The 26,942-nt window shown below is 34.6% G+C and overlaps 3 protein-coding genes across 11 annotated transcripts; 1 reads left to right on the top strand and 2 right to left on the bottom strand.

The window, feature by feature from the left end:
- The first annotated feature begins 2,894 nt into the window (after positions 1–2,894).
- LOC110605282 (mitochondrial arginine transporter BAC1) lies at positions 2,895–10,650 on the top strand. 5 transcript variants are annotated; one of them, XM_043952776.1, is made up of 9 exons: positions 2,896–3,225; positions 3,391–3,505; positions 5,880–5,884; positions 8,961–9,062; positions 9,248–9,352; positions 9,444–9,542; positions 9,619–9,807; positions 9,923–10,021; positions 10,140–10,650. In XM_043952776.1, the coding sequence occupies exons 1-9, from the start codon at positions 3,133–3,135 to the stop codon at positions 10,272–10,274; spliced, it is 942 nt and encodes a 313-aa protein (XP_043808711.1). In that variant the 5' UTR covers positions 2,896–3,132; the 3' UTR covers positions 10,275–10,650. The 5 variants fall into 5 exon arrangements, with proteins under 5 accessions (XP_021599418.1, XP_043808711.1, XP_021599415.1 ...); XM_021743726.2 differs by lacking the exon at positions 5,880–5,884 and having other exon boundaries at positions 2,895–3,225; positions 3,391–3,480; positions 10,148–10,306; XM_021743723.2 differs by lacking the exon at positions 5,880–5,884 and having other exon boundaries at positions 2,897–3,225; positions 3,391–3,480.
- Positions 10,651–10,829: 179 nt separating this feature from the next.
- On the bottom strand, positions 10,830–13,939 carry LOC110605283 (squamosa promoter-binding protein 1). The gene is made up of 2 exons (XM_021743727.2): positions 13,361–13,939; positions 10,830–11,272 (listed from the first exon to the last, which is right to left on the bottom strand). Exons 1-2 carry the CDS (start codon positions 13,663–13,665, stop codon positions 11,155–11,157), a joined length of 423 nt encoding a protein of 140 aa, XP_021599419.1. The 5' UTR covers positions 13,666–13,939; the 3' UTR covers positions 10,830–11,154.
- A 1,851-nt stretch (positions 13,940–15,790) lies between these two features.
- Positions 15,791–20,315, bottom strand: LOC110605349 (dol-P-Glc:Glc(2)Man(9)GlcNAc(2)-PP-Dol alpha-1,2-glucosyltransferase). Of its 5 annotated transcripts, none has more exons than XM_021743855.2 (10): positions 20,041–20,315; positions 19,674–19,821; positions 19,302–19,482; positions 19,127–19,215; positions 18,494–18,827; positions 17,280–17,553; positions 16,959–17,096; positions 16,685–16,886; positions 16,341–16,495; positions 15,791–16,258 (listed from the first exon to the last, which is right to left on the bottom strand). In XM_021743855.2, exons 3-10 carry the CDS (start codon positions 19,389–19,391, stop codon positions 15,999–16,001), a joined length of 1,542 nt encoding a protein of 513 aa, XP_021599547.1. In that variant the 5' UTR covers positions 19,392–19,482; positions 19,674–19,821; positions 20,041–20,315; the 3' UTR covers positions 15,791–15,998. The 5 variants fall into 5 exon arrangements, with proteins under 5 accessions (XP_021599547.1, XP_021599548.1, XP_043808709.1 ...); XM_021743856.2 differs by having other exon boundaries at positions 16,341–16,483; XM_043952774.1 differs by lacking the exon at positions 19,674–19,821.
- Between the last annotated feature and the right edge of the window lie 6,627 nt (positions 20,316–26,942).

Raw genomic sequence — 26,942 nt, 5'->3', positions numbered from 1 at the left:
GTAACACCTAGTCATTACCCTCTCTCCAGAAGACATTTCCAATGGAGTGTGCAGTACTAGGCCATTACCTCTCTCCCAAGGGTGTCCCTATGGAGCGTGCAACACCTCTAGTTAATATGGCCAGTCTAGCCCGAAGGCTCATGCTTTTGTCTTTTTTTGCCTCATAGTGTGTTATTACTCCTCGTAGCTCCATAATTGGGAGGTCAGCACCTCCCCCTTTCACCACTTTATGCTCAAGATCACCCCACTGAGTGTCATTCGCCTGAAAGAGGTTTTGGATGGCCTGAATCTCTCGCCAATTTGGCCATCATAGCCAACAACGTTCATTTTTTTTTCTTTCTTTTCTTTCTAGTGCCTCAAAGCACTTCTAACCAGAATCAATCTCCAACGCCTTCTCCTCTTAAGTGGTATAGACAACCAACCAGGCAGCACGATTCTCACCCTTCCCTCAATGGTGTTCGGGCATATGCCAACTTCGTCATTCCTTTATATTGCTCGCAGATCTTTCTTGCTCTGATACCAATTGTCACGGTTTCAGATTTTAGCAATCGCCTGGAACCGTGCGGCACTTGACTTGAACACCTTCAAGCCAAGTCAGCCGTAAGAATCACCCAATATCCTGTGAACATGAATACCCTGATTAGTCAAGGTTATATAAACGAACAACGAAGCCAACATACAACATTCCATTAGAAGCCTCACAGTAGGCACAAAAGATAAGAACTGAACATGGAAATTCATGAACAGGCTACTTATTTTATTCCAGGGGCAAAATGGTAATTATACATTATCATCAATGCAATCGTTACAATAATTCTCACCTCCCTTGTAGACAGGGGGGACGGTCTACAAGGAGTGAAGGCACAACTCAGGATATCCGTAGGCCTACGGTAGCCAACTGGGCCCAGCCCCAGCTGGTGGCCAACTAGTCACTCCCCCCTAAAGAGCCTTAGGAACAACTAGGCTTCTGGCAGGAGGAGACATCAACATGTCTCATATGACACCCCCTAAAATAAATACATGGAAAGGAATTACAACAAATTGTCTCGGCCATTATCTTCCTACTAATTTCTACTATTTTATCCCAATATTGCTTTCTAGGAATTCCAATGTTGGAAAATTACAGTTTGGTCCCTGAAAACTTTATGACCCTGACAACAGGCGTCAGGCCCGGTCGCTTCTGGCGTCTCGAGAAGCTTGTTTTTTTTTTTTTTTAAATTGTCCTGGCGTCACTTAATTAAAGTGGCGTTAGGCCACAATTTAGTTTTTTATTTTTAATTATTAATATATTATAATTAAATATTTATATTATATCAATTTAATAATTAAATATATATAAGAATATTAAATTAAATCATTAATAAAAAAATTAATTAATTAATATGAATATTTAAAATTATAAAAATTAAATTTATTTTTTATTGTACTTTTATTTAAAATTATAAAATAAAATTATACTATAATTTAAATAATTAATAAAAATAAATAAATAAACTAATTAATATGAATATTTAAAATTATAAAAATTAAATTTACTTTTTATTAGATTATTATTTAGAATTATAGAATAAAATTATGTTGTGATTAAATGTTATATATGATCACCTAATTATTTATAATTTATCAAAGATAATAAATTTAATTAAATATTTTAATAGCACGATAATATAATAATTTTAAATATTTTATATAAATTGTTTATAATTTATTAAAAAAATAAATAAATTAAGTAATTAATTCAATTAAATAATTTTGTATAAATTTAATAGCAGATTAATATTATAATTTTAAATATTTTTATGTGCATTTCTTTATTATTAACTTTTATAATATTCTTATATATTAAAAATATTTTTATAAAATAAAATAACTATTTATAACTGGTTTTAGTACTTTGTAGAATTATAAAATAATATTAAATGTGTATGAAATTACCGGTACTATTTAATTACAAAATTATTAGATAAATGTATATTATAAAAAATTTAATAAAGTGATCGTGTATACAATAATATTATATTGTAAATATTTTTTATGTGCAGTCTTTTATTATTAAATTCTTATATATTAAAAATATTTTTATAAAATATAATAATTATTTTTAATTTGTCTTGATATTTTGGAGAGTTATTAAATAATATTATACATATACAAGATTGCTCATACTATTTAATCACAGTATTAATACATTAATTTATTAAAATAATAAAAAATTTTATCACTATATAAATATATATTATAGGATAAATTATTTTTATACATTCAATCACAATCGAATTATTTTTATACATCTAATTACAATAAAATTAAACTTTAAAATTATATAATATCAGTAATTTTTTATTTAAAAATTAATAATAAAATCTATTAAATATTACAACATTAAAATTATAAAAAAAATAATTATTATAAAAATATAATATTTTAAATTAATATAATATAAATATTTAATTATAATATATGAATAATTAAAAATAAAAAATTAAATTGTGGTCTGACGCCACTTAAAGTGGGCCGGGCCACAATTTAAAAAAAAAACTTCCTAAGGTGCCAGGCGCCTCTTTGAGAGGCCGTCGAGCCTGGCGCCTGTCAAAGAGGCGCCAAATCCTCTTTTCATCTGCCACGTGGCAAGCGAATCCCAAATCGATAAATAAGTTTTAACCGATTTAAATTGACAAAATTATATTCACCCGACTCTAATTTTGCAAAACGCTCCAAATAATACGACTCATTCACTGTAATAACACCATTATAGCTGCTCCCCTTTTTTCTTCGGTCTCTAGATCTACATTTTTGGGCCTTAGGCTGGGCTTCAGAAGCCTTTTTTCTCTTAATTTTGAGCCGATATTGTATCATTTCTGGGCTGAGCCTGATATTAATCGTAACACGCCGAAAAAACACTCATCAAGCGTCATCTTTTTTTTTTTCTCTAATTGCGCTTGCCATTTCTGGCTAGTATGCGCTCTGTGCACCTTCATTCTTCCTTGCGGTCGTAGATTCGCACCCAGTTAGAGGGAAAGTGTAGTGGGTGGTGACGAAGATCATCACCACCACTATTCTTCATTTTCCCCTAATATATCATATTAAGTACAGAGGTTTAGGGGTTTAGAGAGAGAGAGAAAAAGGGGGGAAATGGGGGACACTGTAGCTTACAAGGAGTACTTAGCCGGTTTACTCGGCGGTGTTGCCACTGTTATCACCGGTCATCCCTTCGACACCGTCAAGGTATATGTATTTGATCTGGGTTCTGCAAATACTAGAAAAATGCCTGCACATTTCAATCACTCATTTTGTTAACTAATTTGCATAGTTTAGTGGCTTCAAGGATATATGTTACTGAAATTCTCTTTATACGTGTGATTGTTTTGTTTGTTTCTTCATTTTTCTCAGGTAAAGCTGCAAAAACACAATACGGAAGCGCATGGGATTAAGTACAGGAATGGTCTACATTGTACGACTAGAATCCTACAGACTGAAGGAGTACGCTTCTCTTTAACATCTTATTGTGAGCTACAAATTAACTCCATTTTTTTAAATTTATTATGCTCATCAGATTGATTATGTGATAATTTTTATGCATTCACTTATTATTAGTACTGTTGGATGACATGTAAGCACTAACAATGTAAGCGTATTATGGGCTGCAGATTTCTTACTGATTTCAAGAACGAGATGAGATAGCTTTGGCTAGCATCTTGCATGAATGAACTTGCATATATGTATTCTAGTGTTTTTTTTTTTTCTTTTTTTTTGAGTTGGATTTCCGTGTAAGTTTGTAGTTAACTAGTTTTAATTTCTCCAGGTGTTGTGTTGTGTTGTGTTCTTGAGTAAGGGATCGGGTCACGGGTGGATGAACTACAAAGTCTTTTTCAAGTGTCAGCCCCTTGTTTCTATTTTGACATCTTCTTGATGAACCTATGGTTGCTGAAATGTAAAGCTCTTCTGAGGAGCCCTTGAACCTCAAGACCCCGTTAAGAGAGACAGAGTCTGACTTTTTAGATTATGTGTTTGAAATATTGCTTGCTTTATTGACTTAAATTATCTCTTTATATAAGAGAAATTACAATAAGGAAATAGAATTCAATTACATGATAATTACTCACTAATTGCAATCAAAATAATTAGAGTAATTGCTGGACAGCATAATGAAATCTTGAATTGAAGGTGATTGCCATGATAATTGTCATTTCCTGTTTCCTTCCTTGTTGAGAGCTTAATCAGTGCGTGAATTCCCTCCTATTGTGGGCTTATTGCATCTCTTATAAATCTTTCCAATGATGGCATCTATAACATCACTCCCCTCCTGGATAAATAGCTTGTCCTCAAATGTAAAGTCAGGGTATGTTAAGTGGGTATGTTAAGTGGAACTGGGAAAGGGGTTCCTAGGTGGAATGGTCAATTGTCAAGCCAGACCGGTGGACCAAAATTTCCATTCACCATGATTGATACGAGCTTTAAGCATTTGTTGAGGTTTGGGAACAACATGTCCGTCATGTAGGGTGGGTAATGTGGGCATAGTGAAGGGAGGAGGTCCTTTAAAGGGCTTTAACAAGGACACATGGAATACATCATGGATCTTACTTGTAGGAGGAAGGCAAGTTGGTAAGTAACATCGCCGATGGGTTTCAATATTTGAAAAGGACCATAATATTTTGGCAAACTTGTTACCTTGCTATTTTGAGACAGAAAATTGACAGAAGAGGTATAAGCGAAGCCAAACTCAAGCTAGTTCAAAGGTGACGTCTCGATGTCTTTTGTCATAGTACTCCATCTTTGTTTGAACTTGTTGAAGATGAGACTGCAATTCAGCAATGCTTCGTCCACTACCTCTATGCAAGAGCTGCCCGGAGTATAGGACAACAATCTGGGGGGTACACGCCCATAAACAACCTGAAATGGAGAAGTTTTAAGGGCTGTATGAAAGGAAGTATTGTAGCAAAACTCTGCCCATGGGAGCCATTTCACTTAACTCTTTAATTTGTCACTTACAAAACATCAAAGGTACATTTCGATGGTACGGTTTACCACTTCGGTTTGATCATTTGATTGCGATTCAGCAATGCTTGGTCTACTACCTCTACGCGAGAGCTGCCCGGAGTATAGGACAACAATCTGGGGGGGTACACGCCCATAAGCAACCTGAAATGGAGAAGTTTTAAGGGCTGTATGAAAGGAAGTATTGTAGCAAAACTCTGCCCATGGGAACCATTTCACTTAACTCTTTAATTTGTCACTTACAAAACATCAAAGGTACATTTTGATGGTGCGGTTTACCACTTCGGTTTGACCATCTGATTGCGGATGATATGTTGATGAAAAGGCTAGTTTGGTTCCAATTAAGCAAAATAATTCCTTCTAAAAATTGCTTGTAAAAACATCACGGTCACTCACAATAGATTCAAGAAGTCCATGTGGACGGACGATATGAGAGAAGAAAATATAAGCCACACTGACTGTTGTGTAAGGATGGAGCAGGGGAATGAAGTGGACATATTTTGAGAAACGATCAACCACCACTAACAACACTGTCTTCCCATTTACTTTTGGTAACCCTTTAATAAAATCCATGGAGATGTCGGATCAAACATACATGGGAAGTTGCAATAGCTGCAGTAATCCGGCAGGATGAAATTGGAAGTTTTATTCTGCTAGCAAATAGGGCAGGAGGTAACAAATTTTGTAATGACCGATTTCATACCTTCCCAATAAAACTCATTGCGAATTCGGTAGAGGGTTTTCTGCACTTCTTCATGAGTTTCATTGTGAATAACATTCAAGATGGTCTCAATTGAGGAAGAAGTGGAGGAGAGATGAACTTTATTTCGGTACAATATTAGTCTTTCATATACTGTCCAGTCAGAATCAATATCGCCATTGAGTATTTGTTGTTGCAATTGAGATGGGGATTTAGTTTCAACAATTTCACGTCTAATTGCATAAAATAACAGGGCATGTGGCTGGGAAATTGCAATGAATAATTCAGGTTCATCTTGGCGGCGTAAAAGAGCATCAATTGCCTTATTGTGCTTCTCCATTTTATACTCAACTCGAAAGGTAAATTCCATAAGCTTACTCAATCAATGTTGTTGGGGAGAAGTTGTGAGGCATTGTTCAAGCAAGTACTTAAGACTGAAATGGTCTATGCGAATGACAAAAGATCTGCCCCAAAGATATGGACGCCGATGTTGAATTGCCTTAGCCAGTCCAATCAGTTTGTGCTCATAAGCTGCCAACTGGTGATGACAAACTGCTAACTTATGACTGAAAAAAGCTATGGGATGGTTGTGTTGTTGGAGGACAGCATCGATACCTTCGCCGGAGGCATCACTCTCAACCTCAAATTTCTCATTGAAATTTAGTAGTTGTAGGACCGACGACTGAAAAAAGCTATGGGATGGCTGTGTTGCAGCACCTATACCTTCGCCGGAGGCATCATACTCAACCTCAAATTCCTCATTGAAATTCGGTAGCTGTAGGACAGGGGATTGAACCATGGCTTGTTTTAATCTTTCAAATGCTACTGTGAAGTCCTCGGTCCATTTGAAACGGTTCTTTTTTAATTACTGTGAAAGAGGTGCAACAATTTGTCCATAATCCCAAATAAATTCTCTATAGTAGCCGGTTAAGCCAAGAAATCTGCGCACTTATTTTGGTAAAAGAGCATCAATTGCCTTATTGGGGACTGGCACGGGAGGGAAACCAGGAAGCAAACAAATACTATGGTCATATTTGCGAATTGGGGACAACCCTGTAGGCTCTTGAAACTGAATGTGAAAGTCACCCAATAGAGGATTCGGCCGCTGGTGTTTGTCTTGTGGGCATAATACATGGAGATGTGGTTGAAGCTTAGCCTGCAAGCCTTGCAAAACAACCTGTTGCTTTGCCATCTCAAAGCTCAGAGTGAGTGTTGCAAAGTGACACCAGATTGGCCCTAATGTCATTAACCACTATACTCCAAGAACTATATCATATCCAGCTAAAGGTATAATGTAAAGTTCAATGGGAAAGAAGCATTCTGCAAGTGGGAGATCCATTTTACTGGTACTAGCACTGGGAATTTTCTAGCTATTAGCTACTGCCACTTGGAGACCGGTTCCTTGTTTAACCGGAATGTGTAAGCATTGAGCAGCCATGCTGCGTAGGATATTATGGGTGTACTTTCATTGGATAGCCATGGATTTCTACAACCACTTGCATAGTGCGAGAATGTCGGAGCTCAGTAATGGCATGGGAGGAAATTGCCGGTTTTGCTTCTGTTTCATTGTCATTCTCTAGACCTGAATCATCAATTTCCAGCCAAAATAATTTCTTACATTGATGGCCGGCGCTATACATTTCGTCACAATTGTAGCATAGCCCTCTTGTCCTCCTATTTGCCATTTTTGCTCGGGATAGCTTCTTAATAAAGGGTGTGGAGTTGCTGCCACTACTCAGAGCTGTGATGGAGTTGCTTCTTGTGGCAAAGAGTGCTTTTGGTGTCATAGTTGATTTGATGTTAACCCAGTTACTCCTCCGGTACCCCAGGATTTTGCAATTCCACGTCCACCCGTATGTCCTCTGATAAGCCTGCTATAAAAAAATCAATCTGTTGATCTTCTCGGACAGTGGTAGCTCGGACTAACAAGTTCTGAAATTGTCTTTAATATTTTTCTATGGAACCAGTCTGTCTTAAGTTAACTAATTTTCAATGGATTAGATCGGAGTGGAGGACCAAACCTCATGTTGCAGTATTCTTTGAAGGTTGCCCAAGGTAGCCTCGGTTCCTCCTGACTAATTTTGTAGAACCATAATTGAGCTTCGCCTATCAAATGAAAGGCTGCAATCCCCACCTTATCCTCCTCAGGTGCTCGTTAGTTTGAAAAAAAATGATCACATCTGTGCAACCAACTGAGTGGGTCTTCTGACCCATCAAATACGGGGAAGTCCATTTTGACATATCGCTCCTGCAGGTTGTGCATATGCACCTGGATGTATATCTCCCTTGCGTCTCGTTGAATCTGGTGGGTACTGCTACTCATTTCCACTTCAGGCTCCTTGTCTCCACTGATACTAAGGCTGCCCAGAATTTTCTGTATTTGATGAGATAAATTTTGAAATTGAGTCTCCAAGCGTGATTCCACCAATATCACCCGAGCTTCATTTTGAGACTGGATCTCTTGGATAAGAGATTTTAGTTCATCTCTTGTAGGATCTCCCATGATAATTGGCTCTGATACTAAGTTGTTGTGTATTTTAGCAAGGGATCGTGTCACGGGTCGATGAACCACAAAGTCTTCTTCAAGAGTCAGCCCCTTGTTTCTATTTCTACCTCTTCTTCGTGAACCTATGGTTGCTGAAATGTAGAGCTCTTCTGAGGGAGCACTTGAACCTCAAGACCTGTTAAGAGAGACGGAGTTTGACTTTTCAGATTATGTGTTTGAAATATTGCTTGCTTTATTGATGTAAATTATCTCTTTATATAAGAGAAATTACAATAAGAAAATATAATTCAATTACATGTTAATTGCTCATTAATTGCAAGCAGAATAATTAGAGTAATTGCTGGGCAGCATAATGGAATCCTGAATTGAAGGTTTATTGCGTTTCTGATACGCCTTTCCACTAAAGGCATCTATAACATTTTGGTGTGTGTGGGGGCGGGGGGATGTTGGAGATTTAAGATGATACTGTGAAAATATATGTTTGAAATAATGGCTATCATGTCAACAATGCCAAGTGAATTCACCTTTTTCTTTGATTGCCTTTGTGTTTTTTTTCCCTCAAATTTTCTTTAATGTATTTTTAGTTAGGAGCTCTCTGTTGTTGTTTTTTTTTTTTTAGAAAAAAAAATTGTATTGGTTTGTCATCTCAAATAGTGCAGGCAGGTCCCTCCCCTTGATGGAGTGGGATGAAGGTATTTAGGATTTGAATTTTCTGAATGACAGCTCAAAGAATAAAAAAGTGATAGCTGTCTTTGGCAGGTTAAAGGACTTTATAGGGGTGCAACATCATCGTTTGTTGGGGTGGCTTTTGAGAGTTCACTTCTTTTTGGAATTTATTCTCAAACAAAGCAGTCGTTGCAGGTATGTAAGGAGTGAATTGAATAAGCCTGTATGCTTTATTTATTTGGCATTGATATACAGGTATTTTATTCTGCTGGAGATTCTTGTGAATCCATCGTCTTAATGATTTTCTGGATGCTTCTTTTGTCATATCGATGCTATCCATGGTTACCTGTGACCTTTTTCTCCTTATAATGCTCATGAAGAGAGGAGTCGATAGTGATTTGCCCATGCCCCAAGTAATAATTCCTTCTGCAGCTTATGGTGGAGCAATTATAAGTTTTATATTATGTCCATCTGAGCTAGTAAAGGTCAGTTACTTGTAGAGTATATAAATATTGCTCTGTTTTCTTCCATGTTATTGTTTTTTGGTAGCATTCTTTTGAAACTGGGTTTCTCCAGTGTAGGATGCAAGTTCAGGGTACTGACTCCTTAGTTCCAAAGTTCAGTAGATACAATGGTCCTCTTGATTGTGCCCTTCAAACAGTGAAAAATGAAGGGGTGAGAAAAATCCTCTTCCTATTGGCTACTTAAGTTTAACATGGTCTTGGTCTGATTCTGATGGAAAGCCTTTCAGGTTTCAGGCATTTTTCGAGGGGGTTTTACAACACTCTTAAGAGAAGCTATTGGAAATGCAGTCTTCTTTAGTGTTTATGAGTATGTCCGCTATCACATGCATTTACAATTGAAAGCTTCTTTTTCTGACCACAACAGTTTGATTGACATGGGAGTTGGCATTGTGAGTGGTGGCCTCGGTGGTGTAGCTGTAAGAACTCTGACAGCCTTGCATATATATCTGAACCATAATGTTGCATTTTCAGATGTTTATTATGCTTATATGCCACGCTTTAGCTAGTGTTTATTGTTATCACGTTATCCAGTTCTGGTCTGCTGTTTTGCCCTTGGATGTGGCAAAGACTGTCATCCAGACTGCTCCAGATAAAAGCTCTACCAGAAATCCATTTCAGGTGCTGAACTCGGTAAGAGGTTCTTATTCTTTTTGTTCTATAATTTTGGAATACCCAACATTCCTGCCTTTGGTGGTTTGCCTGATGATGCATAAAAGGGATGAAGAAGCTAAGTGATCCTTACTGTTAGATTTACAGGAGGGCTGGACTTAAAGGATGCTATGCAGGTTTGGGTCCTACAATATTGCGAGCATTTCCAGCTAATGCTGCTGCAATAGTCACCTGGGAACTTGCCATGAAAATGTTGGGGATCAGGCATGATTGAATTTGATAGTCAATTACCAAGATGATCGCCCTCACTAGATTTGTTGGCTTTTATTAAATTTTTGTTTAGATTTTGGGATGGGCAAGTTCTAGAAAATGGATTGGGGAACCAGTACGAATTCACATACTATTTCTTGGAGAAGAGTGCTCTGACATTGTAGGCTTTGCAGATAACAGTGATCTACTTTTAAGTCATCCATTGCAGATTACCTCCTAATATTAGCGTAGGAGGATTGCTGCTGTACAAGTTTGTAGTGTGGTAGTGTATGTTCCTCAGCAAGTCATGCTTGAGCATACTATTGTTGTCTGTGAGAATTATTCACATCATTTCCTATTGTAACAACTAACATTTTGTCAATCTAGTTGATTTTTGACTAGTTTGTATCTACTAATACTCGGTTGCTTGATTTTAATGCAATGAAGCAATTCGTTTAAGTTCGATTTTTGCGTCAGGATTATGTGAAATTTTAACTCATTTCTACCATTGATTCAGGTAGATCTTACATATATTAAATGAGGGGATCCACATGAATCAATGACATAATGACTCTAGCACTCCTACAAAACAATTTCTGATAGACTTCATCTGTGTTTGCATGGTGAGAACCTTGTCTCTGTTACTTCCACAGACATCATGTGATGCACTTGTGCATACAATTTGTGGGATTAATGAAATACCTCCACAGAAATTATTGAGAAGTGCTAAGTAGTGTTATAATGAAAGTTGTACATTATTACATTGACAGAAGATAGAGAGCATATGCCAAAGATGACATATTTGAATCTAGACATGCTTGGAAGAGGCAATTTTATTGGGAAATAGTCCAACTTTCGTCCCCTGTTGTAAGCCTATACCTCTTCTCTGAGCAGTAAGCTTTTTGTCAATATGAGCCTTCTCCATGATAGTCAGATGAGCTTTTCCTGCGCCTCTCATTGTGTCCTTTCAAACGGCTCCGGCAACTTCTTTTGTTGTCATCAAATTCTGATAACTCATGGAACCTGTAAGTATCATTTCCAAGGAAAACATTGGAGAGAAGGAAAACAGAAATTTGAGATATAACTCATCCTGAAAAGTTTATAAAATTTAAACCCAAAAGCTCTCTGTTTCAACAAATACATGTTAATTATTTGTCCATAGCAGAGAAGCAATAATGGAAAATTAATTTTTTCCATTTTTGAAAATTTAATTTTCACTTAAGTTGTCCACTTTTTTGTTTTTCCTCAAAATTGGTTTAGGCATTACTTAGATTTTGCAATCAAAATTAATTCATCATATTCTAGAACTATTGGAAAAAAAATTATTTTAATTAAAAGCCACTAGAATATTCAAGAACTGAGGAAATGTTGTAAAATAATGATATAATATTTACTATATTTTAAATTATTTAAGTTGAAATTAAAATAAAAAAGGTATATAACTTATTTATATTGAAAAAAAACTTTATTAACTTTGAGGATTGTCATCTAGAAAGAAAACTTATCCATAAAAATTATACCCTTTATAACTTTAAATGTTGTCATCATAGGAAAAAAAAATTCAATAAAATGTCATTAAGGCATAAATAATTTTAAAGGCCATTATTTTTTAGAAATTGAATTTCACTAATAATAATGAACCTTCTCAATTAATATTATCAAAATATCAATATCTTCCACTATGAAAAAAGGGGTAATAATAATAAAATATTCTATTGTTTAATCTATAATCCATGCCATCAACTTATGGGATACACATTTCATAGCAGAATTAATCTATTTAAAATTTTAAAAAAGAGCAGAAGATTTTTGGGTCTCAAATCATTCTACATATTATACTCTCTCAATCATATTAAAATAAACTTACTTTAATTTTTATAATATAATTTTTTTAAAAAATAATTGAAAGCAATAAAATTCATAAAATATTTTTTTAGTATATCCTTCATCTATAATGGCAAAAAAAATTTAAATAATTTATATATATATTAAATTATTTCTAAACTTAATAAATAAATTAATATTTAAAAAATAAAGTAACAAATAATTTGGGATATGTAAAAGAAAATAAGCAGTTGAGTATTATATTTTGTATATATATTGGTTATAAGAAATGAAGAGTAACAATTAAGCATCATGCTTAATTAGAAACAAATAAATAAATAAATAAAACATGTAAAGAAAGAAAAGAAAAAGAAAACTCCTAATTAATAGGCATAATGGATAATATTTCTATAAGGAAAAAGATTGTCTTTTGGATATAAGATTTAAAGGTTCAATTAAGCAAGCACACCCTCTGCCTCCCTTCAAAGCTACATCTTCAATTCTCAAAGCTCTTGTCTTTAGACCTAAACCTAATTTAAGCAGTAATTACACTTATGAATGCAGATACAGTTTCTTTTACTTAAGCCATTGGAATTGTAAATAAAAAACAAAGGCTTAAACAGGATATATTCACTGACTAATATACATAAAGAAAAATTAAAAAAATGGGAATGAAAAAGAAGACATTAATGCAAGTGGGGTTTGTGTTTTCCCCTTTTAATGCTTCTGGAATGATTCATAATTGTATTGTGATCTCCAGCTCACTTCCCCCCCTTTTTTTTTTTTTTTTGTACTGTTTCATCATGGGTTAATTGTGAGCCATCTCACTCAGGGTTAGGTCGGAATTAGAAGCAATCTTAGTATTCTTTTTCCCTTTTTTTTCCCAAAAAAAAATATAATTCATATATATAACACAAGCTAACATGAAGGATACAAAATTAGTTCAACTTGATAAGTAAATATGTAGAAGTATTGTTTAGTTTTAATTATATTAGAGTTTTTTTGAGTCGATGATATTTTTATATATTTTTATTTTTGAATTAACATTCTAAAAACGGAAGATAGATAATTAATCGAATAAAAATGAAATTAGATTGATTTAATTTGTTATAAAAAAAAGAATTTTATTGAAATCCTAAATACCTGGAAATTAGGGTTTTCCACATTATTGGAAATGACTTAACAGACATTAACAAGAGGTAGAATCAGGAGTTAAGGCTAATGGTATTTTATAAAGTTAGAAGTGGAAAGATTAGAAAGGACAAGAAAATTAGGGTTTTAGTTCACCTGCTACATTGCTGGCAGAAGCGTTGATGGATTCCAGAAACAAGGACAACAGGAGCCTTGGCATGGAACTCGCACACCTTATGGCGTCTGTGGTATCGCTTGGCATCAGTCATATCAACCGTGCAATTCTCTGCTTGGCATGAAACTGCAGCAGCCATTGAACCACAGGCATTAGATCCTTTCTTGCCTCTTTTCTTCTTCTCATCATCTCCAAACCCTAACCCACTAGCGTCTTCTTCATCCTCCTCATCCTCCTCATCCTCCACCTCTTTCCTCCTTTTCCCCTCAGCTTTGCTAGTTTCCATACTGAGAGAAGGAAGAGGAGGAGAGAACAAAAGCAGCAAAATCAAGATTGAGAAGAAGAAGAAGAAGAGAAAGAACACCAAGACCCTTGATGAGAAGTGGGTAGTAAGAAAGGAGAAGATTTATGTATGTGAGGACCACAGACTTCATTTTTATTCTCTATCACCATAAGGGTAACAGTAGAAGGGTAGGAAAGTTAAGGTTTAAGTTAGCTTCAGGACAAGAACATAATAGATGTAAAAATACATATCATGTTTTCTTTATAACTGTATTTATCCTACGAACCCTCGTTTACGTTTACTGTTAAATAATTTTTTTTGTCATTGCTATGTCTAATTAATATAAACAATGTCATATGTGAACAGGAAGGCTCTTGCTTTTGAAATCTACAGGAATTTTCTCAGGAAAATATGCAAACAGCAGCAGTGGTGATTTAGGTCAGGTGTTTCTTTGTACCATATATATGTATGTATGCATAAAATTTCTAGGCAATATGTGCATGTGAAGCCTATGCATAGGACACCAAATATATAAATAAAAGGAAACTTGTTTTTCAAGAGATTCCTGCATATATGTTCAAGTGTATTATTGAAAGGTGAAACGTGAAAGGTGAAAAAATTTTATATGGGTTCAATAATTTTCCAAACTTGTCTATCAAGATTAGATGCATTTGGTACGATCATAACCCAGTATATGTCCTTGGCATCTAATTCCTCCTTTTTCACCTTTCCCCCTCTTCATTTTCATATTTTTGCTGTAGCCAACAGTTTTTAAGCAAAGTGGGCAGGAAACCTATCTCTTATGCATTATTGTTTTTTCTTTCACCACTGAGGACCACGTTCCTACTGCGTTATCATCGTAAGTAATTGGTCCCCATTTGTACTAGGGCAGTCCCTTGTACTGTATATAGAGCTTGAAATCAAACCAATTTTGTTCAAAATCCAATGTGTGTTTGTGTTGTAGCTTACATGTAGGTCTCAGGACTGAAGGAATAGGGACCCAAAGCATTCAATTTGATCATAGATCTTCATCTATTAAATATTTTAAGTTTTAACTTGGTTGTATTGCATTCATTCATTTATAGAATTATAAAAATCTCGACTTTAAATATAAATTAAAATTAAATAAAAAAAATTGAGTTTGTAACCAATGCTACCTACTAGTAAGTGCATCCATTGATGAACAAGGACATCATCTTTTTGTGTTTGCAGCTTTTATATTAGAAATTGAGTTTTCTGCAACGATGAATATAAAATTATCGAGTGTTAAGATGAATGGTTCAACACTTTTTTGTTAAGTGAACTTAAGGGTTGAATGCAACTTAATTAGCAATGAATATAAAATTAATAAATATTAAAATAAATGGTTCGATATATAAATTCTCATTAATATAGCAAATAAGGGCATTTTACCTTTAATAGATGTGATATGATAGGACATAAAACAAGTTCTCCCAGAAGAAATCGCAAAGAAATATAGAATAACTAACAGGCCATTTTTTTGGCAAGTGCCATAGACTGTTTCCTTATTCTTAAGGAACGTTTTAAATATGAGAAAGCAGAAAGGAATATCAATATTCGAACCTCATACAATTCATACCAATAAATCACTAACAATCTCTTACTGTTCTGTCATCAAGAGAAGATATGCACACACGCTGAGATCTCACTTTTTATTTATTTTTTGTTGGCCACAACGCTGAGATCTCATGCCAATGAATATTAAAAGCTAACCTTGGACTGGACACATAGAATACCTGAGAATGCCACTTTCAGAGTGTTAAGTTCCTGTGGTTTTGGATGCCAACACATTGGGCTGCTAATGATATAACCCAACTATCCTTTTAGTTGCTAGGTACATTATATTTATTCATGTAAGAGAAAGTAAGGTGGGAGATTGTATAAATTGTTAAAATGGCTGCATGTAAAAAAAAATTATATACTCGATTTCATTTATTTTGAAATTAAGATTTGATTGATATGAGCAATTTACAGATGGAGGTGATGGGAGTTCACCAGCAAACCAGAGATAGAAATGCAAGGAGCAGCTGCAGCCAGCAATCTATATACGTACAAGAGGCCAACTGCTAGATCAACCAAAACCCGACAACCTTTCCTTGTACTTTACTTAGTCTCAAGAAGTTAATTTTTCTCATTCCAAGCAAGTTAAAAAGGAACAACGAGTTCTTATCATGAGATCAACGGCATAATTAGTAATTACAAGTAATTTTGTTTCTATTGGTTTGGAAGCTAAAATACATCCATCAAAGGCAGGGAGCCGAGTGATCAAACTTTAATAATGTCAAGATATCGTGAAGCATCTCCCAGGTACCCATCTACCAAATAAACCTCTGGACCCCAGGTTCATGGTTCCAATGGAATGGTCTAAATAAAAACATCACCATTGTGAAGGCATTGATTACCAAATACATCAGTCCCATAGCTATCCAGCTTTCATTGTCATCGACATGGGAATGAAGTATAAACAAATAGAATGGTATGGTATAGTATCTGAACTCAATTAATGGAGCAGGAACTAGGACAGCTGCTGTAGCCAAGAAATATGCCAAAACCCACACTTTCTGTCGAACTTTCCCTGCCAAAAGATGAGAAAAACGAGGTCAAAAAATGAAGCTCAAAACACAACAAATAATAAATTATGAAAAGAGAATACTAACCCAAAATATTGAAGATGGATGACCAGGAATAAACATAAAATGGAACCAAAAGGTACTTCATCAACCAATGTGCTTTGATGACTTTCCGCCAGAGATAGAAGGTATAATGCCGATTATCAGCAACGAGATAGGGATGGGCAATGCTGTAACAGTAGCTGTCAACTTTATTATAAAATGGCTGGAGACTATAGCGTGCATAAGAATAGTCAACATACAAAACAGTGTAAAGGTATGGCAGGTACTTCTATACAAGAACCCAGTTTATTGAGTTCTAGCAAACAAACTATGAAATATGTGATTCACTGACACTCAGTATACGACAAAATACAGATGTCTGCACTGACCTGAAAAAATGAACAGAGAGGAAGCCAGCAGTAAGAGCCAGTAGCCATTGAAAGAAGCTGAGCCTGCTTTTCCAGAATGACTCGAACAGATTTGCAACATTACTTAAAGAGAAATGCACTGGAGCTGTTGCCAGAGCAGAAACCAGACTAAAATACATTAACTGTGCAAAATGAGGAGAAACTACATGAGCTTCTTTTGCACCTGAAACATTAAGAAACAGTGTGAGAAACAAATTCCTAACCCATCAAATAGAGCATGAAATACGAGTAGTACCAAGAACTACACTCCCATTCCAACGGACAAAAGCAACAAAGGCCACCAATACCATAAAGAAGGGGCTAAAGGATATGAAAAGTTTCCACTTCATAGGCCATGATGTCAAACAGATTTCCCGAATCTCATCAAGAAAACCTGCAATATAATGTCAGAAGATGTAATTAGCATTGAGAATGAAGAAAAAACAATTCTGTGCAGGACAAACAAAGTTGGCAAGCTCATTTTTTGGGCCCATAAGAGATGGATATGGTATTTGCAGAGTACAACTAGGCAAAAGTTCACCAATCACAAAAACGCATCCTAGATGCAGATTAAAACCTGAAGATTGGGTTGCTAAGGAGCCAGTTGCAGTGATTGTTGAATATTTGCTGGCATTGACACCACTATTGGGCTTTCGTCTTCTCATATTTGAGCTTGCTGAGATAGAATCGTTATGAATTAATCGGCCAGTTTCTTTCACTGATTCATTTAACTCATCTACTTTCACTTTTTTTCTTGGATGGGTCATAGTAGTATCTATTATCCCAGTGCATGCAACAAAAAGCATCCATATAATATTTGTTTGTCGAATGAAAACTGCAAAGGCCCCAAGCTATTAAAATAAAGAAAAAAAAAGAGAGAGATGATAAGTTCCACAAAACAAAAGACCATTAGCAATGTCAAGTTTTGTAGCATAAACCTTTTAGGGTGATATTTTGTTGGCATTTCCAGAAAGCAATGGTACAATTTTTTGCAAATTTGAATGACTGCATAACAGGATGCTATACTAAAAATTGCAAGCTTTTCCATTCAAGTTACTCCAAATAATTTCTCAACCAATTCTTCTATTAGGATTCTTTTAAGTTTATAACCCACATTTAACTACCCATAAAGACGAAGACTTCAAAGTTATTGAAGTAATTGAAAGGAATGAGGCAATAACTATGTACCCACTTGAGCCTCAAGCAAGAAAAAGGAAAAGGAGAGAGAGAGAGAGAGAGAGAGAGAGAACGTTTTATCACTTTAGAGTAAAAAAAAAACTAAATGCACATTCATAAAAGTAAATGAATTGAATCTAGACAAGGAAGATGTAATTGTGAGGCAACACCACTCTGCGATGAGACATCAACAATGTCATTGAATGTTTGATTGAAATTACTAGGCCCATGACATCACACCTCAAAATATTCCTTCAGAAACTAGTCATCCAAGTTTAGCCCAAGATGGTTTCTAGTTATGCAGAAACATGCACCATTATCAAATCATTGCTGGAGAATGACACAAATCGTAAAAAGTGTATGAGATTGCAATGCTGAGTTGAGGTTTCCATTCTGAAGGAAGAACTTGAAAGAATTGTAAATTTAAGGCTCCCTACTACACTCAAAAAATTTCTTCTTCTGATAAATATCCGAGACATGAGAGTTCTCTATTTTAAAACAAAAAATAAGATAAAGAAATTCAGGATTCCAGCATACTATCTTAAGTTGTGTCTGGAAAATAAATAAACAATAATTAGATGACTGTTAAAAGTACAATTGAAATAACTCCCTTACCAATGCACTGAAGTAGTATTTCTTCTTCAAGCATGTGAGATACATAGCAAGAACTGCAGTAAGTGATGCAACATCAGTATAGTAAAGAAAAGAGAAGAACCAATGGAGCGGATACAGGGCTAGGATCACAGCAAAAGATACTGCTTTTCTTTTAGAAAGAGTCGGTCTCAAGTGGGTAATTATCTCATATATGATGATGCTGCATAATATAGCCAAAACACCATTTAGAGAGCGCAGCCTTGCAGTAGAACACAATTCTGCAAATGATGACACCTTTTGCACAAGAAACATGCCTGGAAGCAAACAAGCAACATGGGAAAGTGAAAGATAGTACCTGCAAGAGTTATCCATTGCATGTATCAACTTCTCTAACCAAAAAAGTGAATTACATTATTAAACTCCATCCATGTTCCAAAAAATGCTTCGAAATTGTTTGAAAATATATTGGAGTATGGATGGCACCTCTTTTTTCATCCCTTTTGGGAAAAATTGGTGTTTTTCTGAAAAAAAGATTAAATAGGATATGGTAGAAGGCAACTCTCAATTAAAATGTGCATGTGGATAAAGAATCAGAACATAAGCATAATGATTATTAAATAGAAGAAGTTAACTGGGATGAGATAGAAAGCATACAATCCAGGGGGCGTAGTAATCATGGGGTCCCAACTCCATAAATTACCCTTACAGTATTGTTGAGCCTGAGGTATGTGGAATATCTCATCCTGTACATAATGTGCTTCTATTAAAATCTAGAAAGAAAGTACGAACAAAAAAAAAAAGGATGATAACTTTTGTTACAAAATCTTACCATGTAAGGCTCAGGCACAGTTTGATTGACAAGAATTGATGTAGGAATCAACCACAAGCTCACTATCAGTGCAACTGCTAATCTACCCATCTCCCCCCTTTCGTTTATTGTTCCTTTTGCGAGACTTTGCCAAATAAAACGAAATGCATATATAACAAACTTCTTCTTCTTCGCAATTTAGCTGCATTAACAAACATTGCTATTAGGGAATTTAAGATACTATATCGAGTATCGGCAAATGATCAAGCATTTTCAGTTCATCTACTTTCTCAGAAATCAAATCGACAAATGCAATAGCACTTTTCTTAATTGAAGAATTTTTTAAAAAATTAAAATACTAAAAAAAAAAAATCAGGATCGCTGCTAGAGTACCTCAAGCTTAGCTCACCGGCGAAAGTGTCGAAGGAAGGTAAACGGGTAGGGCACCGCGAAATTGAGGGTACCCAAAATCCAAACCATTTATAAATGGAATATCCAGATCTATCCGAACTCGTTTAGAACTTGCTTTCGCTACCCGAACCTGGTTTTTGCATTTCAAATAGGTAACATAAAGTATCTAAATACCCAGAAAAAATCAAGCATGCAGTGCCTCTTGATCGCACACAGCAACAATAAAAGCAAAATAAGAGTTCAATTTTAGATAAGTTGGATAAACAACGCATTCTGCTCACGAGACTAGGGAAGACTCAGTGAAATAGAGAGACTCACGAAATCTAGAGGGAGGGAGAGAGAGAGAGACCTGGGAATCGACGTGCAATGGACGTTAGGGGCTGCGTGTGCTTTCTGAGGCAATGAAGGAGATGGAGAGACCTGAGGATCGACTTGCTGGTGGTACTCAAGGGGCTGCGTCGTCGCTGATGATACCCAACCGATGAGGCTTGGAGCTGCTGCTGTTGGCGCCGATAGTCCTGAGGCTGGTGCGTCTCGGCTGTGCTAGGAGCAGGGCTGGCGGCTGCGGTCTTGGGGAATGAGAATACGATGTTTAGACAGCTCGGTTTGTTGATTTTAGTTTCTTTTTTTAAGAAAACATTAGTTATACTTTTTTTTTGAATAAAAAAACATTAGTTATACTTAAAATTATTAAATTAATTAATTCAATTAATCATTATTAATGAAATATATATGAAAAGATATTAGTTATTATCTTTTCTAATAAATGACTAACTTTAAATTAAATATATAAATAAACAAATAAAGTGTTATATTCCTGTAATGCTTATAAATTAAAATTAATTAACAATATAATATTTTATAATATATGCATAAAATAAAATCATATGAGATGAGGAAAATTAGTTTCATAAAATATTAAATTTAATTATATAATACATTATTTCTGCCACAACTATAAATAGGGGACAACATAAATCGATTTGAACCGAAAAATCGAATCGAACTAATTAATTTTGGTTTAATGATTCGGTTAATTGAAATATTCGGTTCGATTCAGTTAATATTTTTCAGCTTATTCGATTTTCGGTTCAGTTCGATTTAAACGTGTTAAATAACCAATAAACCGAATAATCAATTTTATACATACTTTTATTATATGAAATATTGATTTTATATGTATTTTTAAATTTTACATGAATTTTTATAGATTTTTTAAGTATTATCATTATGTATTCGGACAATATTTATTGGTAAATTTATGTAAAATATTTATTAAATTATTTTACTGAAATTAAAAGTAAAAAATTAAAAAAAATTACAGATTTTAGTTTGAATCGAACCGAACCGAACCAAAGTGATTTTTATCAATTCGATTCAATTTGATTATATTTTTATAATCAATTTTTAATATTTTTACAATTTAATTTTCAATTTTTTTAATTCAGTTCGGTTCGAAATCGAACCGATCGAATGCACACCCAAAATATAATAGATTTTAAATTGGTGATGGGCTTATTTTGTCTTTTTTTTTTAGGTTGCATAATTCAAGTAGGTAAAACTCTTTCATGAGCTCCATAGCCATAGCGTGGTATGGTAATAATTATGGTTTGCATTATATTAGAGTTAAACAACTTCATTTATTAATGTTAATTGATTAATTAATTATTAAAAATATCATTAAATATTTTTATTAGTGAAATAATATTTAATATTTTAATTATATAATTTTTTTACTAAAAGTTAAAATTTTATTAAACTAGTAAAATTCATTCTAACCCAATGAAATTTTATTAAGCTCCAACAAGATTATAGTTTAGAGAATTTGAATATATATATTTGATAAAATTAAGATTGATTGAATGATCAATTGCACGAAGTGAAAAAATCTCCACATCATCCCATTTTCTTAATCAATTATTATTATATTATATATGGAATTGAGTCTACCAACATTTGGACCGTCCATTTGGACTGATTCTATAAAATAAGATCAAAATTTGTATTAAAGATTTTTTTTTTTTGAAAAAAAAAGGAAGTTTAGTCCCCCACAACATTCCCTAGGACCCACTAGACTTGAAACATCCATGAGCAAGAGTCCACAAGATCTTGATTGTTTATTAAGAGAGAAGATTCTCTGAAGAGCGTAAGTGAGCAGAAACTGGCTGGAATTTTCCATGCACATTCCTGCTTCTTAGGGTTCCATTCCCATGTTTGACTCTCTTCAGTTAAATTTTCTCTCCACTATCACTTTTATCTATGAAGCCCAGTCATGCTTTTTTATCTTTTTTTTCTTTAAAAGCCAATAACTTAGCTGCAGCAGGTGCTTGCCTAAGTTTTGGTAATTATACAATTATCTTTTATTTTTGTGCTTTTATGGCAAGTTTGACCCATCAGCCATCGCTAGTAAAAATATAAGAGCTTTAATAAGCATATTTGAGAAGCACAATCACAGAACGTGAAGGGTACTGTGATGAGATCATTTTGTCATAAAACATTGCCTCTTGAATCTTTGATAGCTTGGGTGATGATGAAGGAGAATGACACCACCATCACCATGATCATGTGTTTGTTCCACTTGACCTAACTCTCAGCTTTTGAATAGTCTTCAGTACGAGAGGTACAGGCTATACATGACTCACCAAAATGGAATATAGTGCTCTTTTCAAAGAATATTTATATCCGTTGGAGGTCTCGTCCATATTTTAAAATATGATGATGAAGGGCACTACCCAGTTCCCCCGTTGGCGAAATGGGGATAATGTCAAGGCTACCCTTTGTTTCTGCGAGTTCAGTGATGATGATGAGGGGCATTATTGCATTTTCACTTGGTAAAGTTGGTGATTTATAATATGGCTTGTGTATGTGGAGAGATGTGTTGAGCGCCCAAATTAAGAATTAAAGTGAATAATAAGAAAACCAAAATAGAGTGAGAGAGATATTTGTCTGGACATTGTTTGGAGGTGCGTGATGGTCAGCCTTTGATGTGCATAGTTGGATTGGATTTTGATGCTTTGGTCCCCATAGCCCACCCAACCTCCCTTCTTCTTCTCTCTCTCTCTCTCTGTGTTTGATATAGACTTTTGCTTTAACGTGCTTGTTGGGTTTCTTTCATGTTTGCCAAATTGGCATTTCTTGTCCGGTGGTAGTGGGCGTAGTGAGCCACTGGCTGTGCATATATGTGGGTGGTGGGACCTTATCTGCCCTTTAAATTTGACCACTCTCTGGTCTAAAAAATAAATTTAAAACAACGATTATAAATTATTATTTTATATATTTTTATATTTTTTTATAATAAATTGTGAAATTCTAATGAAAAAAAAAGAAAGAAAGGAGACAAAATTCTAGAGACAATATTATACACAAGCAAGCAAGAACTGTTCCGTCAACTTGGAAAGGAAGACAGCCAATGGCCTAATCTGTTATTGTGTCATGTCCTTAAATTATATGTTGATTAGTCTACGTCAAAATGCTTAAAAATATAGGGATTCCCACGATGGAGGTACATACGTATATAAAGCAAGTATAGAGTTTTAATAATAAAGCCAACCCATATATGGTCCTGTAATCAATTATAGGCTGTCCATACAGTCGGCACGTAGGCATAGGGTTTGCACACAAATTCAAGAATCAGCAGTAAGCTAAGAGATTTTTGAGATTATTTATTTATTTATTTACAGATTTATTTAACTTTAAAGAAGCTTAAAATTCTAGTTTGCGATCATTTGTACACTTTTTTTACATAAAAAGATAATTAAACTAAAATTATATATATTTTCAATTTAAAATGAATATAAATTTTTATTTATGTCAAATAATAATCTATTCAAATGGAGCGTATACGTGAAAAAAAAATCCAATTATGTAAGTAGCGGGATTGGCTTAGCCTGGCCTAGCAATAGATAAAAAAAAAAAAAAAAAATCCTCAGAAAAACCACAATCAAGCCATTGAAGAAAATTTCTCTCCCAACTTTTTCATTTAAGTTTAAAATTTTGAAATTTTAGAATTGGAAAAACGAATTCATCACCATTAAAAATTTATCCCTTTCCTTTATTAATTATTATCAATACAGTTGCAAGTTTTAAAATAATTTCAATCACTTACTTTCTTTATTTATTTTTCATTTAAAAATAAAATTTTTGAAGGTTTATACTCATGAAAACACCCACAAAAATCAAAGGAAATAATAAATACAACTAAAAAAAATGATATCTCCCTCACTAATCACTATACAAAACAAGTCATTAATATGAGGTAGTCACTAAAAAAATATATCATATTACCTCTTAAACTTTGACCAATAAACTCCAACCATGGATAATTTATCTCATTATTACTCTTTTTCATGTTTGAAAAGTATTTTCATATTGCAATAATGAACTTCTAATTTATTAGCTTTGGCATAAAGCTCTAATTATTAATGATAACTGTGGGATCTCGAATACCAAGATTACAGTTGAACCCATAAAAGGAGATCAGGTTACAATTATGTGAAAGCCTAACATGTCGATTCACCTATGTAAATGCAGTACAGGCCTCGTGTCAGTAGGACGGACAAAGCAGAGTTCGGATCCAACTGAGAGGGATCCAATTCAACTGACTTGATGGGTCAGTGGGGCAACAGACTTATACATCTCTGGGGTCATGTCAACACAAACGCCAGAGAGAATTAAATGGTCACCTGACGATAGAAAAAAACGCAGTACATCCGTCCGTACGACCCTGCGTGACGACGACATATTGTACTGTAGCAGAGTAGCAGTTACATGTCACTAAAGGACAAAAGGGGAAAAAATAAAGGAAGGGAGGCATGAGCCATTCGGGCTAAGTTCACACACACATACCCTAATCCAACCTTCCATTGGATCTCAGAATATCAATTAGCGCCGTCTGTAGGAACAAAAGAGATCTTTTCGTCACTGGAGTTCTCATTCTCATCATATCCACTAAGATCCACATGGCCAATCACGTTAAAAATCACACTGAAAACACCCCAAACAACCTGAGTTCTGCTCAAGAAGGATCACAATTTTCATTTTTCAACCCTACCGCCCCACTAAATCAATCATCTATGTTGTTTAACCCCTCGCCAAGCTCGGCAGGGACCATGCCCCGAACTACTCTATCTGACCAGAAGCTACAAAACATGGCTATCCAACTCCAAAATGCTGCACATTGACTAGGGTAGATGCTGCAGTAGAGGGGACTCAATACCCCATTAAGCATACCCTTAGTAGTTGAAGGGTTCAATACTAACGAGTCCTAACCCACACTAAACCACCAAACCCCTTAACAAAACAGTAGAAGGAAGGGTAATGGAGATGGAGAGGCCAGCAGGAGAAATGAGCCTATGGCCAGAATAAGAGACCGGGTAGTAAAGGAGCTCATTGAGAATGATGGGGCTGAAGAACTCTACTGAGCTGACGAAAAGGTTAGAAAGTGAAGAGCTAGAAAGAAACTACCGCCTAGAAAAAAGGCCAATGAGAGAAAAGGTAGATGTAGATAAAAAACTAGAGAGGCTGAAAAAGCAACTCCTAGCAGAGCTAGGGGCACGGGACAACAACCCTCTACTACCAACCTCATTCCCATTCGTGAGATGGGTATAGCAGAAAACCATCTCCAAAAAGTTCGTGATGCTGACAATGGCTGCGTACGACGGTACGGGGAACCCTCGGAAGCATGTCTTCAACTACAAGATATTCATGGAGCTTTAGACTCACTCAGATGCCCTGATGTGTAAAGTCTTTCCCACCACCCTTACCAGACTGGCCCGAGTATGGTTCAATAGTTTGGAAGTAGGAAGCATCAAAATTTTTATGGACATAGCCAGTGTGTTTATCAGCAGGTTTATCGCCGGGGTCCTAGCAGAAAGAAAAACATGCTACCTGGAAACGGTCCGACAGAGGAGGAATGAGTCCCTGAGAGAATACGTGGCTAGGTTCAACTTGGAGGCTCTACAAATCTCCGAGCTCGATGAAGCTAGGACAGTAGAAGCCATGCAAAAGGGGACCACCTTCGCAGAGTTTTTTAGATTATTGTGTAAAAAGCCACTTACTATCCCTCACAGAGCTGATGAAGAGAGCAAAAAATATATAAGGCAAGATGATACCTTAACCACTAGTAGATTTGCCAGGGAAGCAAGAGACAAGGGAAAGGCTATGGAGGACAAACGGTCAGACAGACAAGAGAGGAGCAAAACCAGGGGCCTGAAGCATTAAACAGACACCAATGGGAGAGGAAGGAGCATAGACCCTACCAACCCTGGATTCCTGAGGTGATTACTCCCCAGTATGTGTCTGGAGCCAAGGTGCTCGTACACTACAAGATTTTTCCGGATTAGTAATGGATTTTTCCGTTACTAATCAATGAAAAATCCGTTACTAACCAGTTTAGTAACGGATTAGTAACGGATTTACATCCGTTACTATGAACCTCGTTGCTAATGCAATAGTAACCGATTAGCAATCCGTTACTGATTTAGTAACGGATTTAGTAACGGATTTGTAATAAAATTTAGTAACGGATTTGAAATCCGTTACTAATTTAATAAAAATTAAAAATATATAAATAAATTGCATCCATTACTAAATTTAGTAACGGATAGAAATCCGTTACTAATCCGTTACTAATTTGATAAAATAAAAAAAAATATTAAATTTATTCCGTTATTAAATCTATTGTTAATTTTAAAAAATATTTAAAAAATTATATTAAATTATTAATTTATTTCATTTTTTTGAAATGTAATTAATTTATTTCATTAAATTTTACATTAGATAATAATTTAGTTATGGTAAACTATTAATTTTTTCATTGTATTTTATATTAAATATTAACTTTAATATTTTAAATTTTATTAATTTTATGATAAAATTATTATAAAATTACATGAGAAAATTTAAAAAAAGAAAAAATGTGAGAGAATAGAAAAAAATGAGATATAAAAGAGAAAATAACAAAAGAAATAAAATAAAAGAAAATAATGATAAAAATGAAGAGCAAATAAGAAAAAAGGGAAAATTAAAGGAAATGAGAAAAAAGGAAGAAAAAATAGAAAAAAGAAAGAAAATGAGAGAAAGATGAAGAAAAAATAAGAAAAATAAAGAGAAAATGAAGATATACAAAAGAATGTAAAAAACAAGGTTAGAGTATATATATGAGAGAAAAGAAAGTAAATGAATGAATAATGAAAGAAAAAGGAAGGGAATGAATGAATAATGAAAGGAAGGGAAAGGAAGGGAAAATGATAG

The sequence above is a fragment of the Manihot esculenta genome, chromosome 17 (assembly GCF_001659605.2).
Source record: "Manihot esculenta cultivar AM560-2 chromosome 17, M.esculenta_v8, whole genome shotgun sequence".
Taxonomy (NCBI): Eukaryota; Viridiplantae; Streptophyta; class Magnoliopsida; order Malpighiales; family Euphorbiaceae; genus Manihot; species Manihot esculenta.
The sequence above is the reverse complement of the archived record's forward strand: the minus strand, read 5'-3'. Positions and strand labels throughout refer to the sequence as shown.

What these genes read in the sequence shown, in the direction of transcription:
- LOC110605282 (XM_043952776.1), top strand. Translation starts at nt 3,133, where the DNA reads ATGGGGGACACTGTAGCTTACAAGGAGTACTTAGCCGGTTTACTCGGC. An exon ending in AAACAAAGCAGTCGTTGCAG is followed by an intron (nt 9,063 to 9,247) that starts GTATGTAAGGAG and finishes ATGCTCATGAAG; the next exon opens with AGAGGAGTCGATAGTGATTT. An exon ending in AAACAGTGAAAAATGAAGGG is followed by an intron (nt 9,543 to 9,618) that starts GTGAGAAAAATC and finishes AAAGCCTTTCAG; the next exon opens with GTTTCAGGCATTTTTCGAGG.
- LOC110605283 (XM_021743727.2), bottom strand. Translation starts at nt 13,665, where the DNA reads ATGGAAACTAGCAAAGCTGAGGGGAAAAGGAGGAAAGAGGTGGAGGAT. An exon ending in TTCTGCCAGCAATGTAGCAG is followed by an intron (nt 11,273 to 13,360) that starts GTGAACTAAAAC and finishes TGATACTTACAG; the next exon opens with GTTCCATGAGTTATCAGAAT.
- LOC110605349 (XM_021743855.2), bottom strand. Translation starts at nt 19,391, where the DNA reads ATGGGTAGATTAGCAGTTGCACTGATAGTGAGCTTGTGGTTGATTCCT. An exon ending in CTGTGCCTGAGCCTTACATG is followed by an intron (nt 19,216 to 19,301) that starts GTAAGATTTTGT and finishes CATTATGTACAG; the next exon opens with GATGAGATATTCCACATACC. An exon ending in AATACTACTTCAGTGCATTG is followed by an intron (nt 17,554 to 18,493) that starts GTAAGGGAGTTA and finishes TTATTTTAATAG; the next exon opens with CTTGGGGCCTTTGCAGTTTT.